This window comes from Myotis myotis, unplaced genomic scaffold, assembly GCF_014108235.1.
Source record: "Myotis myotis isolate mMyoMyo1 unplaced genomic scaffold, mMyoMyo1.p scaffold_m19_p_19, whole genome shotgun sequence".
Taxonomy (NCBI): domain Eukaryota; kingdom Metazoa; phylum Chordata; class Mammalia; order Chiroptera; family Vespertilionidae; genus Myotis; species Myotis myotis.
This window is the reverse complement of record NW_023416323.1, coordinates 26,698,923-26,714,956: the sequence shown is the minus strand read 5'-3', so window position 1 is coordinate 26,714,956 and position 16,034 is coordinate 26,698,923. Positions and strand designations below refer to the sequence as shown.

Genomic DNA, 16,034 nt, shown 5'->3' with positions numbered 1-16,034 from the left:
GTATGATTTCTAAAAATCTAATCATCAAAATATACCAATTATCATACAGAAATATAACAATATAACAATTATCATAAGTTCTATATTTCAAGTGACAGAAACTTACTTCAAACTTCAATACAGATTAGTAAAATTAGGGAATTTAGTAGTCCATTTAGTTAGGATACTAGGATGACTCATAGGGTCAAAAGATGAGCCACAGATATCAAGGCCTCATAGTTTAGAACTACTTTCAATACCACTCTGATTCACTTATCTTCATCTTTCTTCCCTCCTGTCATCCATCCGTCCCGTCCTGCTCACATTTTTAAAAATTCTTTATTGATTAAGGTATTACAAATGTGTCTTTATCCCCCCATTGTCCCCTCATCCCCTCAGTCTTGCCCTCACCCTTACCCTCACCCCCAGTTGTCTGCGTCCATCGCTTATGCTTATATGCATGCATACAAGTCCTTTGGTTGATCTCTCCCCCTCACCCCCACCCTCCCCTACCTTCCCTCTGAGGTTTGAGCATCTGATCCATGCTTCTCTGTATCTAGATCTGTTTTTGTTCATCGGTTTAAGTTGTTCATTATAGTCCACAAATGAGTGAGAGCATGTGATATTTATCTTTCTCTGACTGGCTTATTTCACTTAGCATAATGCTCTCCAGCTCCACCCATACTGTTGCAAATGGTAGGAGTTCCTTCCTTTTTACTGCAGCATAGTATTCCATTGCATAGATGTGCCAAAGTTTTTCAATCCACTCATCTGCTGATGGGCACTTAGGCTGATTCCAAATCTTAGCTATTGTAAATTGTGCTGCTATGGACATAGGGGTGCACATATCCTTTCTGATTGGTGTTTCTGGTTTCTTGGGATATATTCCTAGAAGTGTAATCACTGGGTCATTGCTTTTATCTCCTTGCTTTCTTCTGCAGAAAGCCATCTCCATGTGAGGAAAAAGATGCTGTCAATAGCTTTAAATTCATTTCAGCCCAGCAAGCCCAAAGAAAAAAATCCAGCTATCATTCAAGGAAAGAACTCTGATTGGCATTATTAGGGTCATAAGACCAATCCGAGCATAGGAGAATAGGATACTATGATTGGTCAGATCTGCCTGCCCCTTCCAGACAGGGCAGTGGGTTCTTACAGGGAGAAGGAAAACTGGGAGGGGGGTTTATACTGGGCAGACAAAAGAAGTCCTTTACAAGAGTAGCTTGTTAAAAAGGATTAAAAGCTGTTAAAGAGTATTCCTAATTGAGTATGCATTCTTGAATTCAAGTAAGATAGATAGATTTAAGAAAACTAAACCCCGCCCTAGCCAGTTTGGCTCAGTGGGTAGAGCGTCGGCCTGTGGATTGAAGGGTCGTGGGTTTGATTCCGGTCAAAGGCATATGCCCGGGTTGCAGGCTCGATCCCCAGTAGGAGGTGTGCAGGAGGCAGCCGATCAGTGATTCTCTTTCATCATTGATGTTTCTATCTCTCTCTCCCTCTCTGAAATCAATAAAATATATTTTTAAAAAGAAAACTAAACTATTATAGATATACAAGAAGATACATTCTCATGTTAGAAAATTCCATAGATTAGAAGAATTGATACAGCATACTGGAGAAAAGTTCAATTGAAATTGGGATTGCTGTGTTAGGAAAATATATTAAAACACCCCAAATTTTTCTTTGCTTAGATTTCTTCCACAAAGAAGTCACTAAGAAATGGTAGGATGCAACTTTAAGAAAATATATATATATATATACACACACACACATACATACACATATATATATATATATATATATATATATATATATATATATATATTCATTGATTTCAGAGAGGAAGGGAGAAGGAGAGAGAGATAGAAATATCAACGATGAGAGAGAATCATTGATCGGCCGCCTTCTGCATGCTTCCTATCAGGGGCTGAACCCACAACCCAGACATATGCCCTTCAGTCCTCAGGAATCGAACCCAGGACCCTTCAGTCCTCAGGCTGACACTGTATCCACTGAGCCAAACCAGCTACGACTAATATTTTTATTTTTATTTTAATTTTTGTTAAACCAGAAGGAAGGGGCCATTTCATCTGTTGTTGATATTAAAATATGAATAAGCCCTCATTGGATGGTTGGATCCAAAATACGAAATTTTAGTTAGCAATTAATGGTAATTTTACTGTCTTTCATTGCAGCAAATTTATAAATAAATATACACGTGCTTATTAATTTGCTGCAATGAAATAATATGAATTGCCTAACATTTATAAGGAGCTTATAAGATAGATTACCTTGAGTCGTGTGTGTGTGTGTGTGTGTGTGTGTGTGTATTGAAGCAAATTCTCCAAATGAACATCCATCATGTGTAATAGCTATAGAAGCCAAAGGCATTCTCGCTGTGTGTTACTGCAAGCCTCCTGGTCTTTAGACTTTGGCGGTGACAAAGTCAATGGTATATAAATGAGAAGTTATTATATTTTAGTAAGGCAAACACGGATTTAGAATAGCTCTCCTGCTACATTTAAATTAGTGTATTTGACAAAATGAACAAGACCATCAGAAACTGATTTTGCAAGTAATAGTCTGAATGGCTTCCAAGTTATTCATGCTGTGGTAATACATTACAAATAATAGATGGACTGCAATTATTTATAAGGAATTGGCTTTGTCAAGAGACTGGCCACAGCATATAGCTCAGATGACACTTGTGTCATGGAACATTAATTGGCTCAGATAACTCATAAGTTCTTGGCTTGATCTAAGGATTCAAATGATGTAACCAGAACACAGTCTCTTGGCACTGCTTTTCATTTTTGTGGCTTCATTCTTAGATAGCCTCTCCTCTCATGAGGCAAGAAAGCTGCCAGCAGCTTCAAGCTCATATCCCGGGAAACGCGGTGGGATGGACAGAGAGTTCCAGAGATTTTTACCTCAAAATAACCTTGTAGTTTGATCAGGGGAAACAGGGCAGCCTGAATACCGGAAAGAAGGGGACAGAATGTGCCAGTAGGGTTGGGCTTGGAAGGAGAAGATGGGCATTCCAGAGACGAGAACTATGCAGTTTACCATGTTATCTGAGGGTGTCCGCGACAGTGAGTCTCACAGTCTAGATTCCTACATGGATCAAGACTCTTTCTAAGAAGATTTAGCTAATCTCGGAGAGTCTCCGTTTCAATACATCTTTAAAAAATTTTATTGCTTTTTTGGTTCTTTAAGTGAGAAGGGGCTGGAAAATATACCCTTGGTTGCTTTTAAATGTTTACTTTTGGCCATTAAAGTTTTACAAGTAGCTATTCAGTGTTAATACACTGTGTGTCCCTCTCACCTAACAGTATTGTGAGTAATTGGTAATTATAAGTAATTGTATCTCAACTTGGTACCTTGACAGTCAAGACATCAGCGCTATAAATCTTGGATTTGGGGGCATGAACAGATTATCCAGGTTAATTTCAGACATCTGAGCAGTGCTATAAGTAGACTTCTGCTAGTTCTGGGTTCTATTGTATTGTGTTTCATTTTTGCATTTTATCTTCAACTTAAACGTTCCTATTGGAAAATGATCTAGGCATGGATTAGGATTTCTCCCCTTACACCGTCTACACCCAGTAAATGACGATTTCTGCTTCTGAGAATGGTGGACTAGGTAAGGCAGATTCATGCTCCTGCTGAGGGCAACTAGAAAAACCAGACAGATTATAGACAAAAGCCTGCTTCAAGGCTGTAAAAGGTTAACAAGATGGCGGAGAATAATCAGGCCGAGTCTAGAGCAAAGAGGGACCCAGGGAAGTGAGCCTCAAACTTTGAACCCCTGAGAACACACACAAATTCCAAGGAAGAAGCTGAGAGACCCAGAGGCTGGGCCGTCTTCGTGGGTTAAGGCGGCAGGATTGGTGACGAGGGCCTGCCTGGTGGTGAATCCCTTCTCTTTGGGTTTGGACCTCAAAGGGCTGCCTGGAAGGAGTAGGAATGAACTGGAAGTCAGCCCAGGAAGCCACTTGAAATGAAAAACCAAGCTTTAGAATGGGCAAGACATTGGCAAGAACTGACAGAAATCGTGTATCCAAAATATTAGAAGGACTTCCACAAATCAATAAGAAAAAAGATATCCCAATAGAAAAAAGTCAAGAGACTTGAACATTTCACTAGGCATTTCACACAAGAGGGCCTCCAAATGGCCGATAAACATATGAAAAGATATTCAGTCTCACTTGTAATCAGGGAAATGCAAATTAATACCACAATAAACTATCATGACACACTCACTAGATAGCTAAAATTTAGGTTGCTGCCGAAACCGGTTTGGCTCAGTGGATAGAGCGTCGGCCTGCGGACTGAAGGGTCCCAGGTTCGATTCCGGTCAAGGGCATGTACCTGGGTTGCGGGCACATCCCCAGTGGGAGATGTGCAGGAGGCAGCTGATCGATGTTTCTCTCTCATTGATGTTTCTAACTCTCTATCTCTCTCCCTTCCTCTCTGTAAAAAATCAATAAAATATTAAAAAATAAAATAAAATAAAATTTAGGTTGCTAATAGCAAGTGTTAACAAAGTTGGGGGCAACCAGATCTCTCATAAACTGCTACTGAGAGTATAAATAGGTACAATGGCTTTGGAAAACTGTTTAACATTATCTTCCATTGTTTAAGATAAGTCTACCCTATGATCCAGCAATTTAATTTTCAGATATATATTCTGCTTGTCCTTGGGCACAGAGACATTTACAAGAATGTTCACAGCTGCATTATGCATGACTAGAGGCCCGGTGCATGACATTTGTGCACTGGGTGGGGGGGTGGCCCTCAGCCCGGCCTATGCCCTCTCGCAGCCCGGGATCCCTCGGGGGATGTCTGCCAAGGGGTCCTTAGCACTGCCACAAAGGCGGGGGAGGCTCCCGCCACTGCCGCTGCACTCGCCAGCCATGAGCCGGCTTCTGGCTGAGCGGCACTCCCCCTATGGGAGCACACTGATCACCAGGGGTCATCTCCTGAGTTGAGTGTCTGCCCCCTGGTGGTCAGTGCATGTCATAGCCACCAGTTGTTCTGCCATTTGGTCAATTTGCATATTCGCCTTTTATTATATAGGATAGCCTCAAATGGAAAACAACCCAAATACTAACCAATAGTGGAATGGATTAATAAATATTAGTATATTCAAAGAATCAACTATTATACTTAAAATGAAAATGAACAGATTACATGCAACAAAATAGATACACAGAGTAGAGCAAAAGAAGCCAGATGCAAATGATTACATACTGTCTGATTTAATTGATCTAAAAAAACAGGCAAAACTATAGTGTTTAGGGATGCATGCTTAGGTTATAAAAGAAAATCAAAGAGATGTATTTTATAAAAATGAGGATAGTGGTTACCTTTAGTGGGGGGAGGGGCTTAGTGATTGAGAGGGGGGTGTGAGGGTCCTTCTGGGTTGTTGGCAATGTTGTTTCTTTCCCCTGGATATCATTGCGCAGATGTTCACTTTGTAATAATTCATTGAGCTGTACCTATTGGAGGCACTTTTTTTGTATGCGTATAATACTTCACAATAAAATATTTTAAAAGACAATATCACTTTATTTTTTATTCATCTCATTGAACTAAAAACAAAATTAATCCCTTTCTCAGTCCAACTGCAGCAACACTTTTCACTTAGCGATGTGACCAAACCTGAATGTGGTCAGATATGCAGTCAAAATCCAGTTAGATTTCTGGGTGCTTATTCCCATAAGCTAATAGCCGTATCACTAAGTTTCATCTTCACTCCTCAAAAACAATATGATTTTATTTATAGTTAACTAATACAGTGCTTTGCATATAGCATATACAGTTCTTCCTTATTCATGGTTTCACTTTTCACAGTGTCAGTGTCTGAAAATTAAATGGAAAATTCCAGAATTAAACAATTTATAATTTTTTAAAAAATAAGTTTTAAATGTGTACCATTCTGAGATCAAATCTCCATGTCTCATCAGGACATGAATCATCCCTTTGTCCAGTGTCTCCACACTGTATATGCTCCCTGCCCATTCAGTCACTTGTGGCTGTCTGGGTTACCATATTAACTGTAGCAGTATCATTCAGGTAACCCGCATTTTACTTTAATAATGGCTCCAAAGTGCAAGAGTAATGATGCTGGTAATTTGGATATGCCAAAGGGAAGCCGTAAAATGCTTCCTTTAAGTGAAAAAGGTATGTGTGTATGTATAAAACATACACAGTATGTGGAGGGTTTGGTACTATTTGCAGTTTCAGACTGGAGGTCTTAGAATGCATCTCTCTCTGATAAGGGGGGGACTACTGTACTCTATTATTTATTAAATTGAAAGATAACACCCTGAATTCCCTTGTGAGAAAGCAATCTATTGTAGAATTATAGCACTTGTAGATTCTTGGTATAAGTCATGACAGTGGTATGAATTGGGGCTCACAAATAACAATACGTCCTTTCTGTGCCTATGGCTCCATCTGTTCCTGTCATTACCTTCTTCCCATATGGCCCTGGAGTGGCCTGTCTTGACTTTTCTCCTGCCTGTGTCTTGTCTGGAAGCTTCTACAGTTTGAACAAGCCTCCAGAATCTGACATTTCCCTGTAGAGAAGCAGTTCTTTTTGTAATTTGAGGCCCAGGAAAAATCAGTTTTCACTGTACATCTTGTGATATTGTGATTTATAATAAGAAATATGAATCTGGTCTTCATAAGCCTTCTGGCACAGAGCTCATAAAACCCTTGCAATTTCCTCATTATTGAGAGTGATAAAGGCGGTTTTTTTTTCTTTTAAAAAATTTTTATTGTTTAAAGTATTACATATGAATCCTTTTTTCCGCCATTGACCGCTCCCCACTAGTTCCCCTCCTCACCCCGCACATGCCCTCATCCCCACCCCCCCATTGACTGTGTCCATGGGTTATGGTTATGCTTATATGCATGCATACAAGTCCTTTGGTTGATATCTCCCCCCTTTTTCCTTCCCCCTACTTCTTCCCTTTCTCCTGAGGTTGGATGGTCTGTTTGATACTTCTGTGTCTCTGAATCTATTTTAGTTCATCAGTTTATGTTGTTCATTATATTCCATAAATGAGCGAGATCATGTGATATTTATCTTTCTCCAACTGGCTTATTTCGCTTAGCATAATGCTCTCCAGTTCCATCCATGTTGTTGCAAATGGTAAGAGTTCCTTCTTTTTTACAGCAGCGTAGTATTCCATTGTGTAGATTTACCACAGTTTTTAATCCACTCATCTGCTGATGGGCAGGCACTTAGGCTGTTTCCAAATCTTATCGATTGTAAATTGTGCTGCTGTGAACATAGTGGAGGCTTTGTTTCATAGGCATGGATGATTCAGTCACAGGCCATTAGCAACTGATTCAACCTCCAGCCCCTATACTCTCTTGTTGAATAAAGGTGCTTTTGTTACGTTAATGAGGTGACTTTTGAAACTCACCTAAGGGTGGGGTCTGGTTGCAGGAGAATCAACCCTGTGATTAGAGCAGCCCTGGGCAAACTAATAAAACTAAAAAAAAGAAAAAGACCATATCCTTTTATGTAATGATGTTTACTTTGAATTTATATTAATTCACACAAACACTCCATCCATGCTTTTGTTCCGGCCCTCCGGTCCAGTTTAAGAACCCATTGTGGCCCTTGAGCAAAAAGTTTGCCCACCCCTGGATTAGAGGGGTTGGAACTTTCAGTCCAGGGAGAGCAGAGGGGCTGGAGGGTGAATCAGTTGCTAATGGCCTGTGACTTAATCATCCATGCCTATGAAACAGAGCCTCCATACAGACCTCAAAGGACAGAGTTGATGAGCAGGATGAGATCTGGGGAGAGAGTGGAGCCCCTGGAGAGGGCATGGAAACTCCCAGCCCCTTCCCACATACGCTGCCCTATGCGTCTCTTCTGTCTGGCTGTTCCCGAGTTACATCCTTTTATAATAAACGGTGATCCAGCAAGTAGAATGTTTCTCTGAGTTCTGGGAGCCACTCTACTAATTGAACCTGAGGCGGTGGTCTTGGGAACCTCTGCTTTATAGCCATTGGCTAGAAGTACAGGTGACAACCTGGGCTTTCAGCTGGCATTTGAAGTGTATGTGTGTGTGTGGGGGTGGGTGGCGCGGTTTGGGGGCAATCTTGTAGGACTGGATTCTTAACTTGTGGCATCTGAGTTGAATTGTAGGACACCAGCTGATGTTCTGAGAATTGCTTGTTGGTGTGGGGACACCCCCCGCCCCCCCCACCCCCCGACATTGGACTTGGTGGCCAGAACAAAATTCATCTTCATTTTTCTTTTCTTCAACATGAGTCAAATAAGAGGATCCTTTCTGAAATTTGTCTCTTTTATGTGCCTCAGATGTAATAAGTCACACGTCCTGCAACAGACAGATTGTTTTCAGGAAGCATTTCAAGGGGAAGAGACAGAGGCCGCTGGGAAACCTGGGAAATCTGAAGTAATCCAATTGAAAAGAGATCAAATTAATAGGAAATGAAGGAGCATGGCAGCTTTAGAAACAGGAGTAAATCAGAAGATGAAGCAGGATGAGGAAGTAAAAATTAATCTTTTCGTGCCGAGTGCCCAGAGAACCCCTCACTGACAACAAAAGTCGTGTTGCATTTACTTGAGCATCTTCCCTATTATTTTCTGTGATATTTACCTGCTAACATGGTATTTTGGGAGAAAGAAATATCAACATCCCAGAGTATAACTGCCCCTGCCCTCACTTGTGCCTCAACTCGGCACAAGTTGACGACACATGAAGTTTCATACCCTTTACTTCCAGAGAGCAGGCTGTCATTGAATAGAATTTTTGTCTTTTCAGTTTTTTAGAAAAATCAAATTTTATGCTAATAACAACACTACGAACAGGTACTGTGAAGTACTTTACACATGTTATTTCACTTAATCTTCATAATAAATGAATGCGGTGAATGTGGTAGCTGGCGTTCGCGATGACTCCCAATTGTCCTCACTTCCTGGTAGTCACGTCCTTATGTGGCCTCTCCCACATGGACTAGGGCTGATCTCTGTGACCAACAGACGTTGCCGAAGTGATGGCGTGTGACTTCTGTGGTTACAGAGGACACTGTGGCTTCTCCCACGGTTTCTTGGACTGCTTGCTCTGGAGGTGTAGCTGGTCATTGTGCCGCGAGGGCACTCGAGCAGCGCCGAGGAGAGGAACCAAGGTCTCGTACCAACAACCAGGACTAACCTGCAGGTCGAGTGAGCCCTATCAGAGGTGGATTTTCCTGCCCTAATCAAGCCTTCAGGTGGCTTTAACCCTTGCTGCCATCTTTGACTGCAACCTCTTAAGAGACCCCAACCCAAATCAACTAGCCCAGACGCCTTTCAATTTCTTGAATCATAGAAACTGTAAGAAATGAGAAATTTTATATATTTATTAAAAAAATATATATTTTTTTTAAACTACAAAGTTTTGGGGCAATTTGTTACTCCATTATAGGAGGAGGAAACTGAAGCTTGGGAAGAGTAAACCTCATGTTACAACTTTGGAATAGATTGAAAATATAATATTTAAATTCTAATCTTCTCCTTGTGTCCTCAACTTCATTTTAATCTTAGCTCTATAAGCAAACGCAGGAAATGTTCATTGTCAGTGCTTTTGCTGAAGTTCTCCAGTCACCTTTTGGCTGGATGAAGCCTGCTTTCTAGTAGATGCCTCAAGAAGGGAACAACTTCACATGCGTTTTTGCATGTTCAAAATTCCTTTTCTGTCGTCTTAATAAGCAAAGAAGAGCTTTGACGCATATAAAATTCTTGGCTTACATATGTTCAAGTTTTGGGAAGATGTTGCTCCTCTGTTTTGCCATGTCACAGGTTGCTTTCTCAAAGTTCAATGACATCTCATTCTCTTGTCCTTGTAAGTTATTTTACCTTTTTTTTTTTTTTTTGCATGGAGTCTATCAGGAGTTTAAAAACGTTAAAGTCTGATAGTTTTGCTAAGATATGACTCAGAGCTTATCATTCTGGGTCAGTTTTCTTGGTTACCTAATGGTCCCTTATGACCTTGGATTATAGTTTTAAATATTAGTTCCATTTCAGTACTTTGTTTTTCTTCTTCTTAGGCTCCAGCATGTTAGACCTTCTTTGACTGTCTTCTATTTCAATCATTTGTTCTTTATAATCTTTTTTCCTTTTTAAAAATTTTACATTTATTTCCTTGGGTGTTTTACTGCTTTACTTCAATGTACCTTATTACTTTTCATTCAAATCTGTTTTCCTGTATGCACCTTTTCCCCTTCCATTTTGGTCTGGTAATGCCTTACTGTCTTGTGAACTTTTTAATGATTTTAAGGTTTTCTATTGGATGTTGTATCAAGCATTTTTAGTTAGGAGTTTTGTTTGTTTATGTTTTGGTAAAGGGATGAATAACTTAGCCTGCTATTACTGAAAACAGAAATCCCTACTTAGTCATAAATGGCCCCCAAACTTGCAAGTGCCCTGCCAGAAGTATAAAGAAGGATATGCGAAGGAGAGATGTCACATTTCTTTGATTTGTAGGTATTGGGTGGCTGTTTAATGCCTTATTTATGACTAAGCATTGCAACTTTTCTGGGAACTTCCCATTTCCCATCTCATCTCATGCTGCCTTTTTTTGAGTCTCTGCCCAGCTGTGAAGACCTAAACCTTTATGTTTTTTCTGTTTGAAAGATATCATGAGAGACAATTGTCAAATTGATAAAATAGCAGATAAAATAGCAATTGATGAATATATTTATTGGCTAGTGTTTACTTATCCAGGAAAGATAAAAGTGCCAAAATGTAAGAACTGTTTGTATTTTCATGTCTTCTGTTTTGCCCAGCATCACTTGGTTTTTCTAAAAGGGATTATAACAGCCGTGGGCAAACTACGGCCCGGATCCGGCCCATTTGAAATGAATAAAACTATTGAAAAAAAAGACCGTACCCTTTTATGTAATGATGTTTACTTTGAATTTATATTAGTTCACACAAACACTCCATCCATGCTTTTGTTCCGGCCCTCCGGTCCAGTTTAAGAACCCATTGTGGCCCTCGAGTCAAAAAGTTTGCCCACCCCTGGATTGTAAGTTTTGAGGTAAGGCTAGGTTTAGACTGGTTACATGGAATAGACTCCTTTGGTTAAGGTATTTGTTCCAAGAATTTGATATAATTTTGAAGATCAGTATTTTTAAACCTTCCGGTATTTGAAAAAGTTTAAAAATAAAAAATATAGTGACCTGTATTCAGGAATTAACTGTATTTGTTCTCAAACTTTTTTTTTTTTCTCACTCTTAGGTGAGCAAAGGAAATAACGAAAAATGACAAGTAGAAGACTCGAGGAGTCCATGGGGGCTGTCCAGATGGGGTTAGTCAGAATGCTCAAAGGATTCCAAAGCAAGGTTTTGCCACCCCTGAGTCCCAGGGTGGTTAAAGAAGAAGATGTCAACCAAATGGTAAGGTATCAGAGGATCTCAGTGTAAAATTCCTAATGTAGTCGCCTCAGGAGGATGACAGCTGCTAATTGGCATTATGAGAATCCGAGGGAGAATCGTTGCAGAGCAGCAGCACCTCTTAGAGGCTCAGAAGTTTTTGAAATTGCATGCATTGAAAGAGAGGCTTGAAATGCTTAAGTCAAGCAGTTGAAGTAAGACTATGAAAGCAAATTATTAGGTTTTCCAAATATTTAGTTGAACCCTATGAAGCTGTCATTTGTGTAGTTAAAAAGCAAGCAAATATCAGAATTTTACAGGTTTTAACCCGAACACTCTATTAACCTGTTAATTGGCAAGAGTTATTTTCGTTTGTATATTTGTAGAACATAGAATATTAAAATAATATTAAAATAATAATAATTTGTAGAACATAGAATATTAAAATATTAAAATAATATTAAAATAATTAAAATAATATTAAAATAATGACATAGAATATTAAAATAATAATAATTAAAATATTAAAATTATAATAATGACATAGAATATTAAAATTTTAGGAAAAACGTATGATTTTTTTCTTTCCTTTAAAATGAAAATATTTACATATTTTCATTTTAAAACTAGAGGCCTGGTGCATGAAATTCATGCACTCCAGGGGGGAGGGCCCCCCCTCAGCCTGGCCTGCGCCCTCTCGCAGTCTGGGAGCCCATGGGGAGTGGGCCTAAGCCGTCAGTCGGACATCCTTAGCGCTGCGACAGAGGCAGGAGAAGCTCTCACCACTGCCACTGCACTCGCCAGCCATGAGCCTGGCTTCTGGCTGAACAGTGCTCCCCCTGTGGGAGCACACTGACCACCAGGGGGCAGCTCCTGTGTTGAGCGTCTGCCCCCTGGGGGTCAGTGCACATCATAGTGACCGGTTGTTCCGCTGTTCGGTTGATTTGCATATTAGCCTTTTATTATTTAGGATAACAGTTGACATTCAATATTAAAAATATTTATATTGTTAATGAATTATAATGACTTGGTGAGAATTGAATTATAAACTACATGCTATAGGAAATTTCAATAACAACTTACAATGTTAGATATAGTATACACGACATTTTAAAAATGAGTCTCAAGTTACATTTTAATTAGAAAAATATATTATTCTCTTTTGTGGTGGTTATGGTTTCATATTTAAGGTAACTCCTGACTTTTTTGCTTATAAGACTATATTATTATTATTATTTAATCCTCATCTGAGAAGGATATTTTTCCATTGATTTCCAGAGAGAGTGAAAAGGAGAGAGGAGGGGGAAGAGAGAGAAACATTGATGTGAGAGAGACACATTAATTGGTTGCCTCCCGTCCGTGCCATTACCAGGAACCTGCAGCCAAGGTACATGCCCTTGATTGGAAATCAAACCCACAACCCTTCGGTCCACTGGCCAAAATCTAACCACTGAGCAACCCGGCCAGGGCTCAACTTTGTTATTTTTATTTAAATCACAGCACAGCTGATACCTCTTAACATTTTAGTATTCTAATATGGGTTCCAATAAAAAAAAAACAAACCCTTAAAAAACCAAGTTAGAAGCTATATTAGAAATAATACCTTCATTTAAATGGATTAAATCACAGAAAATAATTTCATAGGGAATTTGAAAAGCATTGATTTTTAACCCAAGGCAAAACAAATCAGCTAAATTATATTACTGTGATTGTATTTCAAAGTCTTGGCACATACTGAAGCATTATGTTGCTGCCAATGACTATGATCTCCTCGCAGCTAAAGTGGGCCCTGGGTGATGGAAATGCTCTGCATCTTGACTGTATCAATGTCAATATCCTGGTTGAGATGCTGTACTATAGTTTTGCAAGACACTAACTTTGGGGGAAACTGGGTAAATGGTACCTGGTTCCTCTTGGTATTATTTCTTATAACTAAACTACATGCAAATCTTAAAATTACAAATTTAATTTAAAAAACATTTTCCTATAATTCAATCAATCAACCAATCAATCAGTAAAATAAAGTAGGTTCTGGAAATAACGTAAACATCCCAGCACAACAACAACAACTGCGTAATAGTGACTGGTCCTGGATAACTAAGCCCTTGTACCATTATTTAAATGATAAACGGTAGGTTACATTTTCTTCCCCTCCTAACTTTAGAAAGTGTCAAAAGCATTTTGTGTTCTCATTTGGGTATGTGAATAGGGCTGGCTGCCAGAGCTGATGACTAGCTTAGATCTCTTTTAAACCAAGGTCTAAATGCACTTTTGTGATTTCTAGAAAGTTCAAACTTGTTTCTAAGCAGTGTAATCGCACTTCCCGAATCCTGTCCATTTTGTATGGTGACTCTTTAACCTGAATTAACCTGATAGTTAACGTTGTAATTTCAGTTGAGAAATAGATGTGCTTCAAACTTACCTCTGAAGCCTGAAAGTGATTTTAGAAAGGTAGGGCTTTATGTTCAGATGCCTCTTCCCAGCATAAATGTTAAGCTCTTTGGACATGTTCCTGTGCAATATCTTGACTCCCTCTCCCTCCCCCCACTCCCCAAGTTCCTTTGTGTGACTCCTCCAAGCTCATAAGGAAACAGTAACTACCTGTCATTTCAAATTACTTGCAAAGAGCTCAAAAGGACATGGCTACCTCTCTTGTATTATTTAGTTACTTTAAATATTTTATAAGGGAACTTAGTGGCACTCCAGAATTATCCTGAAAGCTGAAAACACAAATTATTCATTACTGGAACTTATGAAAACACTTTTTCAGTGTAGCCATTTATGAATCTTTGTCTCCTGTTGTTTTAAATTCTAGCTAACACCCTCGGAGTTCCTGAAGGAAATGTCCCTGACCACAGAACAGAGACTGGCAAATACACGGTTGATGTGCCGACCACAGATCATCGAACTTTTAGATATGGGGGAAGCAACACATCAAAAGGTAGCTACTTTCTGTTTTACTAGCATTTGTCTTACTAGCATGGAGAGTAGGCGCTGGCATAATGTGAACATCCCCCCCACCCCCATTGCTTTTTTAAAGAGAGGGGAAGGGAGGGAGAGAGGAAGGGAGGGAGGGAAGGAGGGAGGAACAGAGAGAGAAAGAGAGATGTGAAATAGATACATTGATTGGTTGCCTCCCCCACATGCCCTGACCAGAGTTGGGGATCAAACCTGTAACCCAGGTATGTGCCCTTGACCGAGAATTGAACCTCTGACCCTTCGGTGCACAGGAGATGCTCTAACCATAGAGCAACACTGGCCAGGGCATAATGTGAAAATTCTTGAACATAATGTGAACAGTCACTAAGTAATAGTTATTTTTTTCTGGGCCAATCTGTTATTTGTTTGCTTAACACATTCTTTTTCTTCCTCTGTTGATCTTGATACCTGTGATTTGATATGAAGAGAATTACAGTTAATTAGTACAAATAACTTTTGACTACTCACATTTCTATCTTAGCTACTTCTGGACACTATTGTTCACAGATTAGGAGTAATTCCAAGAATTATATTAGCCAAGCCTAATTAAGTTATCTTCTTAGCACAAGAAATCCCTCCTTACCTGAGCTGTCATCACTAGAAGAAATGAAAGTGGAATTATTAAAGTAGGCATTTGTTGTATATTCTGGCTCATCCTATATAATAAAAGGGTAATATGCAAATTGACCCTAAAGGTGGAATGACTAGGAACGACCCGTCTCTATGATGAGCACTGACCACCAGAGGGCAGAAGCTCAACGCAGGAGCTGTCCCCTGGTGGTCAGTTTGCTCCCATAGTGGGAGCTCCGCTCAGCCACAAGCCGGGCTGATGGCTGCAAGCACAGCAGTGGTGGCGGGAGCCTCTCCCGCCTCCTAGGCAGTGCCAAAGATGTCCAACTGCCGCTTAGGCCTACTCCCTGGCCTAAGCCAGCAGGTGGACATCCCCCTAGGGTTCCTGGATTGTGAGAGGCCGTGGGCCCGGCTGAGGGACCCTCCCCACCCCAGTGCATGAATTTTCATGCACCGGGCCTCTAGTTTCCAATAACAAATGTTTTAGTCTCTAAAGAATAGTTATTCTAACATGTTTTTATATTTTAATATAAACCATATATTCTAGGTTTTAGGAGCATATTATTATAAAATGAAGTCTTTGTTTCTTACTTTTTAATGAACTTCTTGAATTATATGCTTCACTTTTTATGTAGAAATTATGGTACAAATTTCCATCAGTTGAACTGCTGGAGATCAACCTCCTCTCAGAGGGTTCCTCACTGTCCCAGAGAGTTTTTCAGACTTATTTTCTGCCTGATGAATGAGTCCCTGAGGCTCTTTTGCTCTGCTCTTGCTAAAATACCACTGTCTCCCCTGTCAGTGGTATTTTTATGTAGATCCCGGTCCAGGATCTACATAAAAATTTCCTCTTCCTCTGAGCCCTGCTAGCTTTAATATTTATTCTCTTCCCCATAACCACACTCTAACTTTGAGGGCAGGGAACATGGCTTTTCCCAAAGCTAATTTATCCTAGTTAAGGGCTATTTGCTCCTCTCCCATAGCATAACTAGGACCAGACTGTGTGTGTTTTTGTATATATACTGCTTTTGTGTGTGTTTTAGTGTGTTTTGACTCCTGCTATGAAGAATGAGGAAAGAAGTATAGTACATCTCATCTTCTCTTTCTTT

The 16,034-nt window shown here is 39.8% G+C and overlaps 1 protein-coding gene across 1 annotated transcript in view; it reads left to right on the top strand.

Annotated features, from left to right (window-relative positions):
• The window catches only part of HYDIN (HYDIN axonemal central pair apparatus protein), a 343,591-nt gene that overhangs the window by 54,583 nt on the left and 272,974 nt on the right, over nucleotides 1-16,034 (top strand). Inside the window, exons 4-5 of the mRNA XM_036346816.1 lie at nucleotides 11,243-11,400; nucleotides 14,192-14,317. Coding sequence (XP_036202709.1) covers nucleotides 11,266-11,400; nucleotides 14,192-14,317 — 261 coding nt within the window. The 5' untranslated portion in view covers nucleotides 11,243-11,265. The remainder of the gene's footprint in view (nucleotides 1-11,242; nucleotides 11,401-14,191; nucleotides 14,318-16,034) is intronic.